We start from the raw sequence: 23,215 nt of genomic DNA, 5'->3' as shown, positions 1-23,215 counted from the left end.
TGGGCTGAAGAGCCAGTTTCTGTGCTGTACTTCCCTTTGACTATCACTGATTCAAATGGCATGAAATATCTTGTTTTGCAGAACAGTGCAAAGGTGTAAATTTACTATCAATTACAAAATAAAGAAATTGTACAAAAAAAAACAAAATTTTCATGAACCGTGCAGGAATCTGATGGTGGTTGGGGAAAAGTTGAGTCTCAATCACTGAGTGTGAATCTTCACGTTCCTGTATTTCCTCCCTAAAGGAATTAAGAAGAGGGCATGCCCCAGAGGGCATCTGGGCTCACCAGATAGTGCATGAATTGTGAGATGATGGATGAGAAAGATATATTGAAGCTAAAAGAGGAGGCAGTAGTTTTTTTGAACAAAAGAATTTGTGTTAAGATACATTGACCGGTGGCTGAATACTTGAGTAAGTCAGCATCCATCTGTACAAATACATACTTGAGTATCTTATTGGAATTAGTGAAGAGATGAAAGATATCTGCAAGGAAGAGAGGAAGTCCTTGTTCATATTCAGGAAGTTGTACAAACAAGTAAGGGTGGAAATCAGTGTTCTAGAAGTGTAGATGCAGTGCAGGAAATGTTTAAACAATTTTTATGTGAATTGTAAAGGTTATCACCAAAACCATTGCAGTATTTGAATTGATACACTTGGCTCTTACAGGAAAAGTTGTCCAGGAAAGAGTGGAGATGACGTGGTTCAGTCAGAATGGAGGAGGCTGCTTTGAGAAAGTGAACAGAGACACCCAGCATGGGAACGGGCTCTTTGGCCAAACGTGTGCATGACAACCAAGATGTCCGTACCTATACGTGCACCTTTCCACATGTCCGTTAAATGCTGCGGGTGTACCTGCAGCCAACACTTATAACCATATAACAATTACAGCACAGGAAACAGGCCATCTCGGCCCTTCTAGTCCATGCCGAATGCTTACTAATGCCTAGTCCCACTGACCTGCACTCAGCCCATAACCCTCCATTCCTTTCCTGTCCATACACCTATCCAATTTTACTCTAAATGACAATATCAAACCTGCCTCAACCACTTCTACTGGAAGCTCGTTCCACACAGCTACCACTCTCTGAGTAAAGAAATTCCCCCTCGTGTTACCCTTAAACTTCTGCCCCCTAACTCTCAACTCGTATCCTCTTGTTTGAATCTCCCCTACTCTCAATGGAAAAAGCCTATCCACGTCAACTCTATCTATCCCCCTCATAATTTTAAATACTTCTATCAAGTTTCCCCTCAACCTTCTATGCTCCAAAGAATAAATACCTAACTTGTTCAACCTTTCCCTGTAACTTAGGTTCTGAAGCCCAGGTAACATTCTAGTAAAGACGTACGAACAAGCTGAATGAACTCAGCAGGTCGGGCAGCATCTGTTGAAAGGAGCAGTCAACGTTTTGGGTCGAGACCCTTCGTCAGGATTAAAGAAGGGGGGCAGGGGCCCTATAAAGAAGGTGGGGGGGAGGGTGAAAAACCAATCAGAGGAAAGATCAAGGGGTGGGGGAGGGGAAGCAGGGAGGGTATAGGCAGGAGAGGTGAAGAAGGAATCTAAGGGGAAAGCACTGTGGGTAGTAGAAGAAGGCAGAGTCATGAGAGGTGATAGGCAGCTAGAAGAGGAGACAGAGTGAAGGTGGGATGGAGGAAGGGAGAGGGAGGGAATTACCGGAAGTTGAAGAATTCGATGTTCATACCAAGGGGCTGGAGACTACCTAGACAGTATATGAGATGTTGTTCCTCCAACTGAAGTTTGGCCTCATCATGGCAGTAGAGGAAGCCATGTATGGATATATCCGAATGGGAATGTGAAGGAGAGTTGATGTGAGTGGCAAACGGGAGATCCTGTCTGTTGTGGCGGATGGAGCGTAGTTGCTCGACGAAGCAGTCCCCCAATCTGCGTTGGGTTTCGCCGATGTAGAGGAGGCCGCACCGGGAGCACCGGATGCAATAGATTACCCCAACAGACTCACAGGTGAAGTGTTGCCTCACCTGGAAGGTCTGTTTGGGGCCCTGAATGGTGGTAAGAGATGAGGTGTAGGGACAGGTGTAGCACTTACGCTTGCAGGGATAAGTGCCAGATGGGAGATCTGTGGGGAGGGACGTGTGGACCAGGCAGTCGCGGAGGGAACGATCCCTGCGAAGAAGGGTAGAGAGGGAAAGATGTCCTTAATGGTGGGGTCCTGTTGAAGGTGGCGGAAGTTGCGGAGGATAATATGCCAGATCCAGAGGCTGGTGGGGGCAAGGGGGACATGGTCCCTGTTGTGGTGAAGGGAGGATGGGGTGAGGGCCGAAGTGCAGGAAATGGAGGAGATGCAGGTGAGGGCATCATTGATGATGGCAGAAGGGAAACTATGATTCTTAAAGAAAGAATTTCTTCAGAATTTTTCCATTCTGGGAAGGAAAGCCTCATCCTTGGAGCAAATGCGGAAGTGACGGAGGAACTGGGAATAGGGAATACAATTTTTGCATTTGGCAGGGTGGGAAGCGGTATAATCAAGGTAGTTATGGGAGTCAGTGGTTATAGAAGATGTCAGTGGACAGTCTGCCTCCAGAGATGGAGACCGAGAGATCGAGAAAGGGGAAAGAAGTGTCCGAAATGGACCAAGTGAATTTGAGGGCTGGGTGGAAGTTAGAGGTAAAGTTGATGAAATTGACGAGCTCAGCATGGGTGCAGGAAGCAGCTCCAATGTAGTCGTCAATGTAGCGTAGGAAAACTTGGGAAGCAGTACTGGTATAGATTTGGAGCATAGACTGTTCCACATAACCCACGAAGAGGCGGGCATAGCTAGGGCTCATGCGAGTGCCCATAGCTACACCCTTGGTCTGAAGAAAGTGGGAAGAGCCTGAAGAGAAGTTATTAGTGTGAGTACCAGTTCCGCCAACCTGAGGAGTGTGGTGGCATTGGGGAACTGGTGAGGTCTATTGTCCAGAAAGTAGCAGAGGGCTTTGAGGCCTTCTTGATGGGGGATTGTAGTGTATAAGGATGGGACATCCATGGTGAAAATGAAGCTGTCGGGACCGGAGAACTGGATGTTATCGAAGAGGTTGAGGGCATGGGATGTATCCCGGATGTAGGTAGGGAGGGACTGAACTATGGATGACAAAATGGAGTCAAGGTAGGCAGATACAAGTTTGGTGGGGCAGGAGCAGGCCGAAACTATAGGCCTACCCATAGTAGTACCCATAGTCAAGCTTATGGATCTTGGGGAGGAGGTAAAAGCGAGTAGTGGGGGGTGTGGGAATTATGAGTTTTTTGGCTGAGGATGGAAGGTCTCCGGAGCTGATAAGGGCAGTGATGGTACGGGAGACAATGGTTTGATGTTTTTTGGTGGGGTCCTGTTCCAGGGGTAAGTAAGAGAAGGTGTCAGAGAGCTGCCGTTTGGCCTCACTGAGGTAGAAGTCCGTCCTCCAGACCACTACGGCACCACCTTTGTCTGCGTGTTTGATGGTGAGGTTAGGATGAGTGTGGAGAGAGTGGAGGGCAGTCCGTTCAGAGGGAGTGAGGTTGGAACAGGGGAGTGGAGTGGTGAAGTTGAGATGGTTGATGTCTCGGCGACAGCTGGAGATGAAATGATCGAGTGCAGGTAGAAGGTCTGGTGGGGGTGTCCAGGAGGAAGAGGAGACTTGAAGACGGGAGAAGGGGTCATCAATAGGGGGAGGGGAATGCTTGTCAAAGTAGTAGGCTTGGAGACGTAAGCGACCGAAGAAGAGTTCAGCGTCATGCCGGGCACAGAACTCACTGAGGAGTGGACGGAGGGGGACAAAAGTGAGGCCCTTGCTGAGCACAGAATGCTCTGCCTCAGAGAGGGGAAGGTCAGAGGGGATGGTGAAGACATGACAGGGTTGGGGCTGGGGTCAGAGGAGGGTAAAGAGTTGGAGGTCTCAGGAGGGAGGGGGTTGGAATGTTCAGGGAGAGCGGGCTGAGGGGAGGATGAGGGATCAGATGAATGGAGGGGAGATGAGGAGTGGAGGGAGGGTTGGCGGTCGCGGGGTGAATAGGGGGTGGTAGAGGAATAAGACGAGCGGTAGGACGCAGCAGAAGTAAAAAAAGACCCAGACTCTGACACCCATAGCTTAGATCCAGCTCGAACTGAGATCCTGACCCTATCCAAACCGGGACCGCTCTTACCGCTGCTGTCGTTAATCTTCAGCCATGTGTTGATCTGCACTATCTTACTATTTCTAAACCCACCTGCACATGGCACTGGTAGCAATCCTGAGATTGCTATCCTGGAGGTTCTGTCCTTTAACTTGGCACCTAGCTCCCTAAACTTGCCTTTCAGGACCTCCTCACTCTTCCTACCCACGTTATTGGTCCCTATATGGACCACGACATCTGGCTGCTCACGCTCCCTCCTGAGAATACTGAGAACCCGACCCGGGATATCGTGGACCCTGGCCCCAGGGAGGCAACAGACCATCCAGGATTCTCGATCTCTTCCACAGAACCTCCTATCTGTCCCCCTAACTATCGAATCCCCTACCACTACTGCTCTCCTCTTTTCCCTCCTTCCCTTCTGAGCTGAGGGTCCAGTCTCGGTGCCAGAGACACAACCACAGCAACTTGTCCCTGGTAGGTCATCCCCATCAACAGTATCTAAAACGGTATACTTATTGTTGACGGGAATGGCCACAGGGGTGCTCTGCTCTTCCTGTCTATTCCCCTTCCCTCTCCTGATAGTCAGACCTGTCTCCTGACTCCTAGGAATGACTACCTCCCTGAAACTCCTGTCTATTTCTGCCTCTGCCTCCCGAATGATCCGAAGTTCATCCAGCTCCAGTTCCCTAACTCGGTTTGTCAGGAGCTGCAGCTGGATGCACCTTTTACAGGTGTAGTCATCAGGGACAACAGTGCTCACCCTGACTTCCCACATTCTGCATGCGGAGCACCCGACTGCTCTAAATGCTGCCTCCATTTCCTACTCCTAAGTTAATTAAATTAATTAAAGGAGCTTACCCAGCCTTACCTCACTGGGAGCAAGCTCATCCTCAGCCTCTGCTCACCGAAGCCTCTCGAGCCAAAGCCTTCCTACTCTTTCTCCCTCTACTCCATCGCCCGCTCCTACGACACCCGCTCCGCTAATCTGCTGAGTTCATTCAGCTTGTTTGTACGTCTTAATTTGACCACAGCATCTGCAGTGTACTTTGTGTTAACATTCTAGAAAATCTTCTCTATACTCTCTCTACTTTGCTGCCATCTTTCCTATAATTCTGTGACCTGAACTGTACACAATACTCCAAATTTGGCCTCACCAATGCCTTGTACAATTTTAACATTACATCTCAACTCCTATACTCAATGCCTGATTTATAAAGGCCAGCATACCAAAAGCTTTCTTCACCACCCTATCCATATGAGATTCCACCTTCAGGGAACTATGCACCATTATTCCTAGATTACTCTGTTCTACTGTATTCTTCAATGCCCTACCATTTACCATGTATGTCCTATTTGGATTATTCCTACCAAAATGTAGCACCTCACACTTATCAGCATTAAACTCCATCTGCTGTCGTTCAGCCCACTCATCTAACTAGCCTAAATCTCTCTGCAAGCTTTGAAAACCTACTTCATTATCCACAATGCCACCTATCTTAGTATCATCTGCATACTTACTAATCCAACTTACCATCCCATCATCCAGATCATTAAAGTATATGACAAACAACATTGGACCCAGTACAGATCCCTGAGTCACACCACTAGTCTCCGGCCTCCAACCTGACAAACAGTTAACCACCACTACCAGCCAGCACCTCCCATCCAGCCACTGTTGAATCCATTTTAGTACTTCAATATTAATACCTAACGATTGAACCTTCCCAACTAACCTTCTGTGTAGAACCTTGTCAAAGACCTTACTGAAGTCCACATAGACAACATCCACTGCTTTACCCTCGTCAACTTTCCTCTTCAAAAAATTCAATAAGATTTGTCAAGCATGACCTTCTCCTTAGTGAACACCAAAGAAAAGAAATTGTTCAAAATCTACCCCATCTCTTTCAGCTCCAAACATAGCTGTCCACTCTGATTCTCTAAGGGACCAATTTTATCCCTCACTATCCTTTTGCTATTAATATAACTGTACAAACCCTTTGGATTTATTTTCACCTTACTTGGCAAAGCAACCTTGTATCTTCTTTTAGCTTTTCTATTTTCTTTCTTAAGATTCTTCTTACATTCTTTCTATTCCTCGAGCACCTCATTTACTTCATGCTGCCTATATTTATTGTAGATATCTCTCTTTTTCCTAACCAAGTTTCCGATATCCCTTGAAAACCATGGCTCTCTCAAACTTTTAACCTTTCCTTTCAACCTAACAGGAACATAAAGATTCTGTACCCTCAAAATTTCACCTTTACATGACTTCCATGTCTCTATTACATCCTTCCCATAATACAAATTGTCCCAAACCACTCCTTTTAAATCCTTTTGCATCTTCTCAAAGTTAGCCTTTCTCTAATCAAAAATCTCAACCCTGGGTCCAGTCCTATCCTTCTCCATAATTATATTGAAACTAATGGTATTGTGATCACTGGACACAAAGTGCTCCCCAACACATACCTCCGTCACCTGACCTATCTCATTCCCTAACAGAAGATCCAACACTGCCCCTTCTCTAGTCAGTACCTCTATGTATTGCTGCAAAAAACTATCCTGCACACATTTTACAAACTCCAAACCATCCAGCCCTTTCACAGTATGGGCTTCCCAGTCTATGCGTGGAAAATTAAAATCTACCACAATCACAACCCTGTGCTTACTAGAAATATCTGCATTCTCCTTGCAAATTTGCTCCTCCAATTCTTGCTCCTCATTTGATGGTCTATAATACACCCCTATAAGTGTTACTACACCTTTCCCATTCCTCAATTCCACCCAAATAGTCTCCCTAGACGAGCCCTCTAACCGATCCTGCCAGAGCACTGTAATATTTTCTCTGACAAGCAACGCAACACCTCCCTCTCTTGTCCCTCTGATTCTATCACACCTGAAGCAACAAAATCCAGGAATATTTAGTTGCCAATCACAGCCGTTCTGCAACCATGTTTCACTAATAGCTACAACATCATATTTCAGAATCAGATTCAGTTTATTGTCATTTAGAAACCACAAATGCAACGCAGTTAAAAAATGAGACAACGTTCCTCCAGAATGATATCACAAAAGCACACGACAAAACAGACTACACTAGAAAATCCACATAACGTTTGGCAATCCCCAATCAGTAGTCCGGAGAGGCTGCTGTGTATTAATATCGCGCTACCATCTTAGTGCATTCCCCGGAAAGGAGCTCCAAATCCACCAGACAAACAAGACCAAAAACTAAAGCTATAAAACCTGCACAAAACCACATAGTTACAACAGTGCAAATAATAGCATAATTGATAAAAAAAACAGACTATGGGCACAGTAAAAATAGTTCAAAGATGTTAAAGGTCTGCAAGTTCAAAAGAATTCACCACACAGTTTCCACAATTCCCCAGGGTCCGGACAGACTCGCCATCCCACGCCGGCGGCAGAAGGGAATACCCCCGCTATGGACTTCCACGGCGCCACCCGACTCAGCCTCGCAGACGCGGCACACAGTGAAAGCGACCTGACCGCAGCGGACTCCCAGTCCGTCGAACCTCTGCCGACGACCATCCCCTCCGGCACAGCTTCTCCGAGCACCATCCTCTGCCGAGCGTATTAAGACGGCCCCGCCAACGGCCATCGGCAACATGACCCCGAGGACTGGGGGCCTGTTCTTCCCAGCAGAGTCCCGGACCTCACAGCAGCAGTTGCAACGAAGAAGGTCTTCCTGAAGATTTCCCGATGTTCCTCCGTGCTCCCATGTCCGTTTTCAATCGATTATGATTGCGCACGGCACCGGAGTGTCTGCTTCAAGCTGCGTCATGCCACCATCCAGGTATCAATCCATGCTCTAAGCTCGTCCACCTTTCTTACAATGCTCCTAGCATTAAAATAAATGCATTTAAGAAATTCTCCACCTCTTCCTCTCTGTTTATCTCTAACAGCACAAAGAACTTTACTGTCTTTTTCTTCCTTCTCCCATACATCTGATTCTGCACTCTCGTTCCCCTCCCCCCTCATATCTAGTTTAAATCCACTGGAGCCTCTCTAGCAAACCTACCTGCAAGAATATTTGTTCCCCTCCAGTTCAGATGTAAACCGTCCCGCTGGAACAGGTCCCACCTTCCCTGGAAAACTGCCCAATTATCTATAAATCTGAAGCCCTCCCTCCTGCACCATGTCTTCAGCCACGTGTTGATCTGCACTATCTTACTATTTGTAAACCCACCTGCATGTGGCACCAGTAGCAATCCTGAGATTGCTATCCTGGAGGTTCTGTCCTTTAACTTGGCCCCTAGCTCCCTAAACTCACCTTTCAGGACCTCCTTACTCTTCCTACCCCCGTCATTGGTCCCTACATGGACCACGACGTCCGGCTGCTCATCCTCCCTCTTGAGAATACTGAGAACTCGATCCGAGATATCATGGACCCTGGCACCAGGGAGGCAACAGACCATCCGGGATTCTCGATCTCTTCCACAGAACCTCCTATCTGTCCCCCTAACTATCAAATCCCCTATCACTACTGCTCTCCTCTTTTCCCTCCTTCCCTTCTGAGCTGAGGGTCCAGTCTCGGCGCCAGAGACGTAACTACTGCAACTTGTCCCTGGTAGGTCGTCCCCACCAACAGTATCCAAAACGGTATACTTATAGTTGATGGGAACAGCCACAAGGGTGCTCTGCTCTTCCTGTCTATTCCCCTTCCCCCTCCTGACAGTTACCTAGCTACCTGACTCCTGACTCCTAGGGGTGTCTATCTCCCTGAAACTCCTGTCTATTTTTGCCTCTACCTCACAAATGATCCGAAGTTCATCCAGCTCCAGCTCCAGTTCCCTAACACAGTTTGTCAGGAGCTGCAGCTGGATGCACCTTTTGCAGGTGCAGGACAACAGTGCTCACCCTGACTTCCCACATACTGCAAACCAAGCACTCAACTGCCCTAACTGCTGCCTCCATTACCTACTCCTAAGCTACTTAGATTAATTAAAGAAGCTTACATGGCCTTACCTCACCTGGAGTGAAGCTCGTACTCAGCCTCTGCTCGCTTTTTAAATTCCCCCGCTGATCACATGACTTTCATGTGCTTGCACAATCGTGTCTTGTTCAAACCTCGCCTCTGCCTGTTCTCGTCGAAGCCTGATTGAGCCAAAACCGTCCCACTCTGCCTCAGTCCACTCTGACGATGGGCGCTGTATATGCCGGTCTTTCTTTTAAACCTTTGCCCCTATGTTACGCGCCTGCGCAGTCTAGCCTCTTTGCCCCGATCAGTTAAAAACAAGCTTCTCTCTGAGCTTCTTTTATCTCTTCCCTCTCCGCCTCTTGCTTCGATTTAAATGACCGTTGAAAACTTCCTCTCCTTTTTTAAACTTATCCTTGTAAACGGAACAAGTGCTACACCTGCCCTTACACTTCCTCCCTCACCACCATTCAGGGCCCCAGACAGTCCTTCCAGGTGAGGCGACACTTCACCTGTGAGTCGGCTGGTGTGGTATACTGCGTCTGGTGCTCTTGGTGTGTCCTTTTATATATTAGTGAGACCCGACGCAGACTGGGAGACCGTTTCGCTGAACACCTGCGCTCTGTCCACCAGAGAAAGCAGGATCTCCCAGTGGCCACACATTTTAATTCCACGTCCCATTCCCATTCTGACATGTCTATCCATGGCCTCCTCTACTGTCAAGATGAAGCCACACTCAGGTCGGAGGAACAACACCTTATATTCCGTCTGGGTAGCCTCCAACCTGATGGCATGAACAATGATTTCTCAAACTTCTGTTAAAGCTCCACTCTCCTTCTTACCCCATCCCTTATTTATTTATCTGGCTGTCTGTTTGTTTGTTTGTTTATTTATTATTTCCCCCTTTTTCTCTTTCCTCTCTCTCTTCTTTTTCTCTCTCTCTGTCCCTCTCACAATCACTTCTTGCCTGCTCTCCATTTCCCTCTGGTGCTCCCCTCCCCCTTTCTTCCTCCCTAGGCCTCCCATCCCATGATACTCTTCCTTCTCCAGCTGTGAATTCCTTTTGCCAATCAATTTTCCAGCTTTTAGCTTCATCCCTCCCCCTCCTGTCTTCTATCATTTCGGATCTCCCCCTCCCCCTCCCAATTTCAAATCTCTTACTATCTGTTCTTTCAGTTAGTCCTGACGAAGGCTCTCGGTCTGAAAAGTCGACTGTAGATGTAAATTCCTATAGATGCTGCCTGGCCTGCTGCGTTCCACCAGCATTTTGTGTGTGATGAAGGTAGAATAGCAGATGTAGTGTATATGGATTTCAACAAAGCATTTGACAAGGTACCCCATGCAAGGCTTATAGAGAAAGTAAGGAGGCATGGGATCAAAGGGGACATTGCTTTGTGGATCCAGAACTGGTTTGCCCACAGAAGGCACAGAGTGGTTGTAGACGGGTCATATTCTGCATGGATGTCAGTCACCAGTGGGGTGCCTCAGGGATCTGCTCTGGGACCGCTACTCATCGTGATTTTTATAATGACCCGGATGAGGAAGTGGAAGGATGGGTTAGTAAAGATACTGATGACACAAAGGTTGGAGATGTTGTGGATAGTGTGGAGTTTCAGTGGGACATTGATAGGATGCAAAATTGGGCTGAGAGGTGGCAAATGGAGTTCAACCTAGATAAATGTGAGGTGGTTCATTTTGGTAGGTCAAATATGATGGCAAAATATAGTATTAATGGTAAGACTCTTGGCAATGTGGAGGATCAGAGGGATTTGGGGGTTTGAGTCCATAGGACACTCAAAGCTGCTACACAGGTTGACTGTGGTTAAGAAGGCATATGGTGCATTGGCCTTCATCAATCATGGGATTGAGTTTAAGAGCCGAGAGGTAATGTTGCAGCTATATAGGACCCTGGTCTGACCCCACTTGGAGTACTGTGCTCAGTTCTGGTCGCCTCACTACAGGAAGGATGTGGAAACCATAGAAAAGGTGCAGAGGAGATTTCCAAAGATGTTGCCTGGATTGGGGAGCATGGCATATGAGATTAGATTGAGTGAACTTGGCCTTTTCTCCTTAGAGCAACAGAGGGTGAGAGGTGACCTGATAGAGGTGTATAAGATGATGAGAGGCATTGATTGTGTGGATAGTAGTCAGAGGCATTTTCCCAGGGTTGAAGTGGTTGCCACAAGAGGACACAGGTTTAAGGTGCTGGGGAGTAGGTACAGAGGAAATGTTAGGGGTAGATTTTTAACTCAGAGAGTGGTGACTGCTGGCAACGGTGGTAGAGGCAGATATGATAGGGTCTTTTAAGAGACTCCTGGACAGGTACATCGATCTCAGAAAAATAGAGGGCTATGGGTAACCCTGGGTAATTTCTCAGGTAAAGACATGTTCGGCACAACTTTGTGGGCCGAAGGGCCCATATTATGCTGTAGCTTCTCTATGTTTCTATGTGTATATCCCAGGCAGGGTATTCCATCCATCACACTCCGTGTAGGGAAAAATACCAATAGAGTACTCAAGGAGAATATGTTTACCAAAAATTACTTAGTTATGGATAGTGAAATAATTGCTTTGTATAAAATTCCTACATTCAAAACTGCTTCAAATATTCAGATCAAAAAATGTATGTGATATAAAATTTGAAATGTGAAACGTTTGTGACCAGAAGATATAGGAGCAGATTAAGACCATTTGACTCACTGTCCATTCTGCCATTTCATCATGGCTGATCCGTTTATCCTCTCAGCCCCAGTCTCCTGCCTTCTCCCCGTATTCCTTCATGCCCTGACCAAGCAAGAATCTATCAACCTCTGCCTTCAATATACGTAATGACTTGGCCTTCACAGCTGCCTGTGGCAAAGAATTCCACAAACTCACCACTCACGGGCTAAGAAAATCCCTCCTCATCTCCATTCTAAAAGGATACCCCTGTATTCTGAGGCTGTGCCCTCTGGTCTTAGATTCTCCTACCATCCTCTCCACATCCACTCTATCAAGGTTTCAATGAGGTCACCTTTCATTCTTCTGAATTCTAGTGAATACAGATCCAGATCCACTAAACGTTCTTCACTTGACAAGTCTTCAATCCTGAAATCATTTTCGTGAACTTGCTTTGAAACCTCTCCCATTTCAGCACACCCTTTCCAAGATAAAGGGCTCAAACTGCTCACCGTACTTCAAGTGAGACCTCACCACATTTTTCTACCGAAGTTGCATGACCATACACTTATCAAAACTGTATTCCATGTGCCATTTCTTTGCCTATACTCCTAATCTGTTTGGCTTTCTGTAGGCTCTCAAAACTACCTGCCCCTCTTCATATCATCTACAAATTTTGCAACAAGCCCATCAATTCCATCATCCAAATCATTGACAGATAATGTAAAAATAGTCTGTCCCAACACAGACCCCTGTGGAATATCACTAGTTACTGGCAGCCAACCAGAAAAGGCTCCATTTATTCCCACTCTTTGCATCCTGCCAATCAGCCACTGTTTTATCCACGCTAGAAACTTTCTGGTAATACCAAGGGCTCGTAGCTTCTTAAACAGCTTTGTGTGGCACCTTGTCAAAGGCCTTCTAAAAATCCAAGTACACAACAAGAAATTTTATTTCTTCAATGAACACCAACAGATTTGTCAGGCCAAATTTTCCCTTGAAGGAACCATGCTGACTACAGACTATTTTATCTTGTGCTTCCATGTACCCTGAGATCTCATCTGTAGTAATCAACTCCAACATTTTCCCAACCACTGAGGTCAGACAAACTGGTCTATCACTTCCTTTGTTCTGACTCTCTCCATTCATGTGGAGTGGAGTGACATCTGCTATTTTGCTGTCTTCCAGAACCATTCCAGAATCTATTGATTCTGGAAGGATCATTACTAATGTCTCCATAATCTTTTCATCCACCTCTTTCAGAACTCTGGGGTATACAGCATCTGGTCCAAGTGACTTATCTACCTTCAGACCTTTCACTTTCCCAAGAACCTTCTCTCTGGTTATGGTAACTTTACACACTTCATAACCCCTGACACTTACACCATACTGCTAGCATTTTCCACAGTGAAGACCACTAGGGTATTAGTCCCCCTTGAATTCATGTACAAACCTGTACACGCCTAATGATTGAAAAATCTGATGCCCTCCCTCCTACTCCAACTCCTTAGCCATGTATTAAACTGTATAATTTTCCTAGTTCTGGCCTCACTAGTATGTGGCACAGGTAGCAATTCTAAGATCACAACCCTGGAGGTCCTGCCCTTTAACTTAGCACCTAACTCCCTGAACTCTCAATGCAGAACCTTGTTACTTGTCCTACCCATGTCATTGGTACCTACATGATCCACGATTTCTGGCTGTTCACCCTCCCAACTTAGAATGCTGAGGACTCGATCAGAGATATCCTGGACCCTAGCACCAAGCAAGCAACTTACCATCCAGAAATCCACAGAACCTCCTGTGCATTCTCCTAACTAACAAATATCCCAACACCACACCATGCCTTTTCCTCCCCCTTTCTCTGAGTAACAGAGGCAGACACGACTATTGAGACTTCTCTCCGTTTGGTGAACCCTCCCCACCCCCAACAAAAGTGATACACTTCTTGTTGAGAAGGTACTCTGCACTGGCTCCTTAGCTCTGACTGTCACCCAGTTCCTGTGTCCTGTACCTTGGATGTAACTACCTCTCTGTATGTCCTATTCTATCACCTCTTCAGCCACCCAAATGATCCAGAGTTCATTGAGTTCCAGCTCCAAATCCCAAATGAGGTTTGTTCGAAGCTGCAGCTGAATGCACTTCTCACAATTGTAGTCATTGGGCACAGTGGAGGTCTCCCTACCTTCTCACATCCTACAAGAGGAGTAGTTCACTATCCTGCCTGGCATCTCTACTCTTCTAGCTGAGCAGATATAAAGAAGGTGTGGTGAACTATGTGCCTGTCGGGACATGCCCCTGCTGACTGCTCCTGTGGCTCCTCCCACAGGCCCCTGTATAAAGGAGATCTGAGGCCTGACGCTCGGCCTCAGTCTCCAAGACATTGTATGATAGACACTCACTTCTGGTTCCTTCTTCCAGTCAATAAAAGCCGATATCTCGCCTTATGTCTCAGTGTGAGTTATTGATGGTGCATCAGAAGGGAAGGAAAAAATCTTGAGCTTTTCTTTTCTTTAGCTTTCTCTGACTGAAGCCTCTCTTTGTGGAAGCCTCAAAGAGCTAAAGCCTTAAGATTATCATTCCGACTCTGTCCACTCAGAGAATGATTGCTGCAACAATGGGCGTGGTGCCTGCCCCTGCATTCCTTTAATTTGCTCTTACTATTCAATTGCAAACATTGACTGATCACTGGTTCAAAGCTCTTTCTTGCTGTAGTGACCCATTGCTGCTTTTTGTACTTGGGCAGTGGATTGATTGAAGTCCCCTCCTGTTAAAATTTCCAATGTCTGGACTGGCTGCTGGTCAAAGCTATTTTTCGCTTTTTAAATTTTTTTAAATTTGTGCTTGATTTTGTATATGAACACTTGCAGACTAAACAAATATACTCATTATAACCATTTAAAATGAACATGTTTTATTTCTTAATCAGAAGGTATTTAGAATTAACATTTTATTTAAATCCTGGATAATACTATTCTGTGTGCAAGTACCCATTTGTATAACTTGTGTTGGCCAAAATCATGAGTGGTTAACAGAAAGAAATGAAAAGAATGCAGTGAAGCACAAAAGCATTTTTAAACATTTCAGAATATCACAGTAACACAGAATTGTTATGAAATAAAGAGTTAATTAAAAATGTGATTAAAGAACAAAGCTTCCATTGGAAGGTTATATTAGCTTACATGGCATAAATAAACACATGTATTGTTGGAGCTACATCACAGAAAAAGCCCACAAATTTATAAATCATATCCATACATTCTGTACATAATCACTGTGCTATATCACATATTTACACTCCATCTGAGATCCTGCATGTTAGCCAGCCATCCACAGGAAGAAGGGTATAAGGATAGTTGGGAGAGTAGTGGAGGGTCCAAAGCCCAAACAAAAAATTCCAGCCAGTCCCAGCGCAGCTGTGACAAAAATACTCCTCTGGTCTCTTATTATAGTCTTCACTGTTTCACAAAACTGCAAAACAAAAATCATTATTCTACTAAATAATTGCAGGTTAGCAAAATGATACAAAAGAACATAAAAAACAGAAACAGGAGTGGACAGAATGACCCATTGGGCTTGCTTGGACATTCTACATGACTGACCCAACAGCACCTTTCCCTTGCATTCCCCAAACTCCGCCTTGAATAGAGTGAATGGCTCTGCTTTAATCATTTTTGGGGGGCAGATAGTGCTGAACATTTGACTTTGAGAGGAGAACTTCCTTTCCTTGACCTGGTATTTTGAAACTGTCTCCTTGTTCTAGATACTCTCAGTGAAGGAAAATGCTCAACATCCAGCCTGTCGATCGATCCCCCTCAAAATGTACAAGCTCATTGCCCTTTGACAAGTACAGTACAGAACTTGACACATTTGAATTTTAAATTCGCCAAGAATTGTTGGCAAACCACAGAAACATAGTACTAAAGAAGAGGTAACAAAACACCTAAAATAACAGCATAGCTTTAGGAATGTGCTTTGTGTTTGACAGGATAATAAGTGCTTGTAGAATATATATTTTCAAAAGGCATTTAGGAAAGTACTGTGAAGTTCAGGTGGAATTGAACTTATTGAAGCAGTATTTGTTGAATCCTACTGGGCTGGGTGCTGTGCCAGACCTTATCTATGAGAATTAGGTTGGCAGAGGATAGAAGCTGTTAGCATATTGTTAATAGCGTCAATAATCCAGGTTAAATTCTTCCAATGTCTACAGACAGTGTTGTCCCTGGGTTCCCTCTGGGTGCTGTGGCTTCCTCCCACATTCCAAACATACACAAGAAATCTGCAGATGTTGGAAATCCAATGCAACACGCACAAAATGCTGGAGGAACTCAGCAGATCAGGCAGCATCTATGGAAAAATGTAAACAGTCGATGTTTCAGGCTGAGACCCTTCTTTACGTCTGGGCCCAAAATGTCTGCTCTTTACTCTTCTATAGATGCTCCCTGGCCTGCTGAGTTTCTCCAGCATTTTGTGTGTGTTAATGAGTTCATTGATCACACTTAGCAAAGACTGTGATATATATACACACGTCTGTGGAGGACCCCCTTGGGATCTATAGATCACAGCTCTGTAAGCTTCAGGATAGTCATGGAAAAGTAGGAAGTTGTTCCTAGAGATTGGGTTCTAAACTGGTGTACGGTGGGTTACAACTGTGCAAGGCAGGAGCAGGGAGAAGTAGCCTGGGGCAGTGCCCAAAGGGGAACCAACATCTGATATGGGGCGTCAGTAAAAACAAGCTGGTAAGACTTCAGAGCTAAAATGGTAAGAAAAGGGAATCGTGATTATTCAAGGTTTGACAGGGAAAGGATGGTATCCGAAACTGGTATCAAATCCTTTATCTTTCAATAGAGGATATAGGACAGGGAGGCCAAAAGGACCAGTTTATTTCTGTACAGTTTTATGACTTTAAAGGATTCCTGGACACTGTGCTATGTTGCCAGGATTGGTTAAGAAATCAGAGTGCAAAAATTAAAGGATCTTTTCACGTTTATGGTTTGTTACTAAGATGCTATAATGCTTAAATTAATTGCTTGGATGAAACACAAACCAATGTGTCTGTTTATTCATAACAAAAAAGTAGTTAACAATTTCCCAAAAGACTAGTGTGTTTGTATGAAGAAGGGAACAGGCAACCCCCATGTTGTTCAATTTACAAACATTTTCAATTTACATTTACATTTCTTCGGCAGGTTGAACGGGGCACGACTGCGCAAGGGTGTGAAGGTCGGCCTCTGAGACGGCGGGGAAGTTTAAAAAGCGAGCAGATTAACAGAGTGGGCGTTGTAGGAGCGGGCGATGGAGTAGAGGGAGACAGAGTAGGAAGGCTTTGGCTCGAGAGGCTTCGGTGAGCAGAGGCTGAGGATGAGCTTGCTCCCAGTGAGGTAAGGCCGGGTAAGCTCCTTTAATTAATTTAACTAACTTAGGAGTAGGAAATGGAGGCAGCAGATAGGGCAGTCGAGTGCTCCGTATGCAGAATGTGGGAAGACAAGGGTGAGCACAACTGTCCCTGATGACTACACCTGTAAAAGGTGCATCCAGCTGCAGCTCCTGACAAACCGTGTTTGGGAACTGGAGCTGGATGAACTTCAGATCATTCATGAGGCAGAGGCAGAAATAGACAGGAGTTTCAGGGAGATAGTCACCCCTAAGAGTCAGGAGACAGGTAGCTGGGTGACTGTCAGGAGAGGGAAGGGGAATAGACAGGAAGAGCAGAGCACCCCTGTGGCCATTCCTATCAACTATAAATATACCGTTTTGGATATTGTTGGTGGGGATGACCTACCAGGGACAAGTTGCTGTGGTTGTGTCTCTGGCGCCGAGACTGAACCCTCAGCTCAGAAGGGAAGGAGGGAAAAGAGGATAGCAGTAGTGACAGGGGATTTGATAGTTAGGGGAAAAGATAAGAGGTTATGTGGGAGAGATAGAGAGTTCTCGGATGGTCTGTTGCCTCCCTGGTGCCAGGGTCCGTGATATCTTGGATCGAGTTCTTAATTCTCAAGAAGGAGGGTAAGCAGCTGGATGTCGTGGTCCATGTAGGGACCAATGATGTGGATAGGAAGGAGGAAGGAGGTTCTGCAAAGAGAGTTTAGGGAGTTAGGTGCAAAGTTGAAGGACAGGACCTCCAGGGTTGCAATCTCAGGATGGCTACCAGTGCCATGTGGTAGTGAGGCTAGAAATAGGAAGATAATGCAGCTAAATATGGTGCAGGAAGGAGGGCTTTATGTTTCTGGACAATTGGGCCTTGTTCCAGGTAAGGTGGGACCTGTTCCGACAGGACGGGTTGCACCTGAACTGGAGGGAGACTAATATCCTTGCGGGAAGGTTTGCTCGTGCTGCTCTGGGGGGGTTTAAACTAGATTTGCAGGGGGAGGGGAACCAGAGAGTTAGAGCAGATAGTGAGGTGGAGGAGGATAAAGGTCATGCGAGAACTACAAGTATAGTGCATGGAGTAAAGCCAGATCTAACATATAAAGAGACTTTGAGGAAAGAGAAGCAGAATAAAGGGTGTAAAGGTAGTAAGGTAGAAGGGCTAAACTGCGTGTACTTTAGTTCCAATGGTTTAGATGGGGCAAAGCTCGTTAAGTGTATCCAGGGTGGATTCCTGTCACAGTATGTTGACAGGCCAACTAGGGGGAATGCCATATTGGATCTAGTATTAGGTAACGAGCAGGGTCAGATCACAGATCTCTCAGTGGGTGAGCATCTGGGGAACAGTGACCACCGCTCCCTGACCTTTAGCATTTTCATGGAAAAGGATAGAATCAGAGAGGACAGGAACATATTTAATTGGGGAAGGGCAAATTAAGAGGATTTAAGGCTAGAACTTGCGATTGTGAATTCGGATGATGTTTTTGCAGGGAAATGTACTGTGGACATGTGGTTGATGTTTAAGGATCTCTTGCAGGATGTTAGGGTTAAATTTGTCCTGGTGAGGAAGATAAAGAATGGTAGGGTGAAGGAACCATGGATGACAAGTGAGGTGGAAAATCTAGTCAGGTGGAAGAAGGCAGCATACATAAGGATTAGGAAGCAAGGATCAGATGGGGCTATTGAGGAATATAGGGTAGTAAGAAAGGAGCTGAGGAGAACAAGAAGGGGGCATGAGAAGGCCCTGGCAAGTAGGGTAAAGGAAAACCCGAAGGCATTCTTCAATTATGTGAAGAACAAAAGGATGATAGGAGTGAAGGTAGGACCGATTAGAGATAAAAGTGGGAAGATGTGCCTGGAGGCTGTGGAAGTGAGCGAGGTCCTCAATGAATACTTCTCTTTGGTATTCACCAATGAGAGGGAACTTGATGACGGTGAGGACAATATGAGTGAGGTTGATGTTCTGGAGCATGTTGATATTAAGGAGAGGAGGTGTTGGAGTTGTTAAAGTACATTAGGACGGATAAGTTCCCGGGGCCTGACAGAATATTCCCCAGGCTGCTCCACGAGGCAAAGGAAAAGATTGCTGAGCCTCTGGCTAGGATCTTTATGTCCTCGTTGTCCACGGGAATCATACCGATGGATTGAAGGGAGGCGAACGTTGTCCCCTTGTTCAAAAAAGTTGATAGGGATAGTCCAGGTAACTATAGACCAGTGAGCCTTACATCTGTGGTGGGAAAACTATTGGAAAAGATTCTTAGAGATAGGATCTACGGGCATTTAGAGAATCATGGTCTGATCAGGGACAGTCAGCATGGCTTTGTGAAGGGAAGATTGTGTCGAACAAGCCTGATAGAGTTCTTTGAGGAGGTGACCAGACATATAGATAAGGGTAGTGCAGTAGATGTGATCTACATGGATCTCAGTAAGGCATTTGACAAGGTACCACATGGTAGGCTTATTCAGAAAGTCAGAAGGCATGGGATCCAGGGAAGTGTGGCCAGGCGGATTCAGAATTGGCTTGCCTGCAGAAAGCAGAGGGTCGTGGTGGAGGGAATACATTCAGATTGGAGGGTTGTGACTAGTCGTGTCCCACAAAGATCAGTTCTGGGACCCCTACTTTTCGTGATTTTTATTATCGACCTGGATGTGGGGGTAGAAGGGTGGGTTGGCAAGTTTGCAGATGACACAAAGGTTGGTGGTGTTGTGGGTAGTGTAGAGGATTTTCATAGATTGCAGAGAGACATTGATAGGATGCAGGAATGGGCTGAGAATTGGCAGATGGAGTTCAACCTGGAGAAGTGTGAGGTGGTACACTTTGGAAGGACAAACTCCAAGGCAGAGTACAAAGTAAATGGCAGGATATTTGGTAGTGCGGAGGAACGGAGGGATCTGAGAGTACATGTCCACAGATCCCTGAAAGCTGCCTCACAGTAGGGTAGTTAAGAAAGCTTATGGGGTGTTAGTTTTCATAAGTCGAGGGATAGAGTTTAAGAGACGCGATGTAATGATGCAGCTCTATAAAACTCTGGTTAGGCCACACTTGGAGTACTGTGTCCAGTTCTGGTCGCCTCAGTATAGGAAGGATGTGGAAGCATTGGAAAGGGTACAGAGGAGATTTACCAGGATGCTGCCTGGTTTAGAGAGTGTGGATTATGATCAGAGATTAAGGGAGTTAGGGCTTTACTCTTTGGAGAGGAGGAGGATGAGAGGAGACATGATAGAGGTGTACAAGATATTAAGAGGAATAGACAGAGTGGACAGCCAGCGCTTCTTCCCCAGGGTTCCACTGCTCAATACAAGAGGACATGGCTTTAAGATAAGGGGTGGGAAGTTCAAGGACAATATTAGAGGAAGGGTTTTTATTCAGAGTGGTTGGTGTGTGGAATGCACTGCCTGAGTCAATGGTGGAGGCAGATACACTAGTGAAGTTTAAGAGACTACTAGACAGGTATATGGAGGAATTTAAGGTGGGGGGAGGCAGGGTTTGAGGGTAGGCACAACATTGTGGGCCGAAGGGCCTGTACTGTGCTGTACTGTTCTATGTTCTAAAATAAATTGCCCTCATTTAAACAATACATTGTGTGCATAAATACGTGCATCAGCATATGGCAGGACACTACCAGGTGCTACATGGCAGCCTCGCTTAAATTAAAACACAAAGTTAGACCCACATTCCCAGACTCCCGTGTCTTCCTTTGAATTTGTTTAATGTTTTGAAATTTCAAAACATAACACTGGTGGCGAGGTGTTTTTAATAAAAGCTTGAGATGGCTACCGACCTGTTGAAGCACAGCAAGGAACTGCCTAGTTTTAAAAAAGCACAGTGAGAAACGGTGTGAAAAAAAACTGCACAGCATGTGCAGAGATGCTGGAGTTTTTTTTTAAAAGACCGAAAACGGAAGAATTCCATGTTTATTAATAGTGAGTACTGGGTGATAATAATCATTGTTTTAAAAATCAGAAATTGCTGGCTATATCAGAACGATTGCCACTTTTAATTATACAACAGATATACTGAACTGGGGGACGGCCTACAGTGGAGGAAGCAACAGTGGCAAAGAGGCTGGCCCTGTGGCTCAGAAGGGTGTAGGCCTCTGTTAGTCTCAATGGACCATGGATTTGTGCCTTGGAAAGTTTCCAGGGTGTGAACCTTGTATGGAAGACTGGCAAATGCCCATGCTACAAGTCTCCTCTCTCCATGTCACTGATGTTGTCCAAGGGAAAGGCATTAAAGAAGGGTAGGGAAAGGAAGAAAGCCGCAGTAATAGTGGAATCAGGTGATTCTGTGGATGCAGGAAAGAAACACAGATGATAGTTTGTCTCCCAGGTGCCAGGGTCCGGGATAGATCTGATCACGTCCACGATATCTTGAAGTGGGAAGGTGAATATCCAGAGGTCATGGTACATATTGATACCGACATAGGCAGGAAAAGGGAGGATGTCCTGAAAACAGACTACAGGGAGTTAGGAAGGAAGTTGAGAAGCAGGACCTCAAAAGTAGCAATCTCAGGATTACTGCCTGTGCCACGTGACAGTGAGTATAGGAATAGAGTGAGGTGGAGGATAAATGAGTGGCTGAGGGGTTGAAGCCGGGGACAGGGATTCAGATTCCTGGATCATTGGGACCTCTTTTGGAGCAGACATGGCCTGTACAAAACATACGGGTTGCACTTGAATCCGAAGGGGACCAATATCCTGGCGGGGAGGTTTGCTAAGGCTACTGTGGAGAATTTAAACTAGAATTGCTAGGAGTGGGAATGGAATTGAAGTGATGAAGAAAGGGACGGTTGGCTCATAAGTAGAGAAAGCTTGGAGACAGTGTGAAAGGGAGGATAGGCGTGTGAGAGACAAGGGATGTGCTCAGACCAATGGTTTGAGATGTGTCTATTTTAATACAAGAAGCATCATGAACAAAGTGGATGAGCTTAGAGCGTGGACCAGTACTTGGAGCTATAATGTTGTGACTTGGATGGCTCAGGGGTAGGAATGGCTATTTCAGGTGCCAAGCTTTATATGTTTCAGAAAGGACAGGGAGGGAGGCAAAAGAGGTGGGTGCATGGCACTGTTGATCAGAGATAGGGTCACAGCTACAGAAAAGGAGGAAGTCATGGAGGGATTGTCTATGGAGTCTTTGTGGGTAGAAGTTAGAAACAGGAAGGGGTCAATAACTACTGGGTGTTTTTTATAGACCATCCAATAGTAACAGAGACGTTGAGGAGCAGATAGGGAGACAGATTCTGAAAAGGTGTAATAATAACAGGGCTGTCATGGTGGGAGATTTTAATTTCCCAAATATTGATTTGCATTTCCCTAGAACAAGGGCTTTAGATAGGGTGGAGTTTGTTAGGTGTGTTCAGGAAGGTTTCATGACCCAATATGTAGATAAGCTTACAAGAGGAGAGGCTGTACTTGGTCAGGTATTGGGAAATGAACCTGGTCAAGTGTCAGGTCTCTCAGTGGGAGAGCATTTTGGAGATAGTGATCACAATTCCATTAGAGAAAGATAGGAACAGACATGTTAGGAAAGTGCTTAACTGGAATAAAGGGAAATATGAAGCTATCAGGCAGGAACATGGAAGCATAAATTGGGAACAGATTTTCTCAGGGAAATGTACGGAAGGAATGTGACAAATGTTCAGGGGATATTTCTGTGGGGTTCTGTATAGGTACTTTCCAATGAAACAGGGAAAGGATGGTAGGGTACAGGAACCGTGGTGTATAAAGGCTGATGAAAATCTACTCAAGAAGAAAAAAAAGCTTACAAAAATTTCAAAAAACTAGGTAGTGATAGAGATCTAGAAGATTATAAGGCTAGCAGGAAAGAGCTTAAAAATGAAATTAGGAGAGCCAGAAGGGGCCATGAGAAGGCCTTGGTGATCAGGATTAAGAAAAACTCCAAGGCATTCTACAAGTATGTTAAGAGTAAGGGGATAAGACATGAGAGAATAGGACCAATCATGTGTGACAGTGGAAAAGTGTGTATGGAACCGGAGGAGATAACAGAGATACTTAATGAATACTTTGCTTCAGTATTCACTACGGAAAAGGATCTTAGTGATTTTAGGGATGACTTACAGCAGATTGAAAAGCTTGAGCATGTAGATATTAAGAAAGAGGACATGCTGGAGCTTTTTGAAAGCATCAA

General features: G+C 45.5%; 1 protein-coding gene across 1 annotated transcript in view; it reads right to left on the bottom strand.

Annotated features, from left to right (window-relative positions):
- Positions 1-15,018: 15,018 nt before the first annotated feature.
- Positions 15,019-23,215, bottom strand: part of LOC132390795 (lecithin retinol acyltransferase-like) — a 185,479-nt gene continuing 177,282 nt past the window's right edge. Inside the window, exon 2 of the mRNA XM_059963343.1 lies at positions 15,019-15,171. Coding sequence (XP_059819326.1) covers positions 15,019-15,171 — 153 coding nt within the window. The remainder of the gene's footprint in view (positions 15,172-23,215) is intronic.

Source organism: Hypanus sabinus, chromosome 3, assembly GCF_030144855.1.
Source record: "Hypanus sabinus isolate sHypSab1 chromosome 3, sHypSab1.hap1, whole genome shotgun sequence".
Lineage (NCBI taxonomy): Eukaryota > Metazoa > Chordata > Chondrichthyes > Myliobatiformes > Dasyatidae > Hypanus > Hypanus sabinus.
The sequence above is the reverse complement of the archived record's forward strand: the minus strand, read 5'-3'. Positions and strand labels throughout refer to the sequence as shown.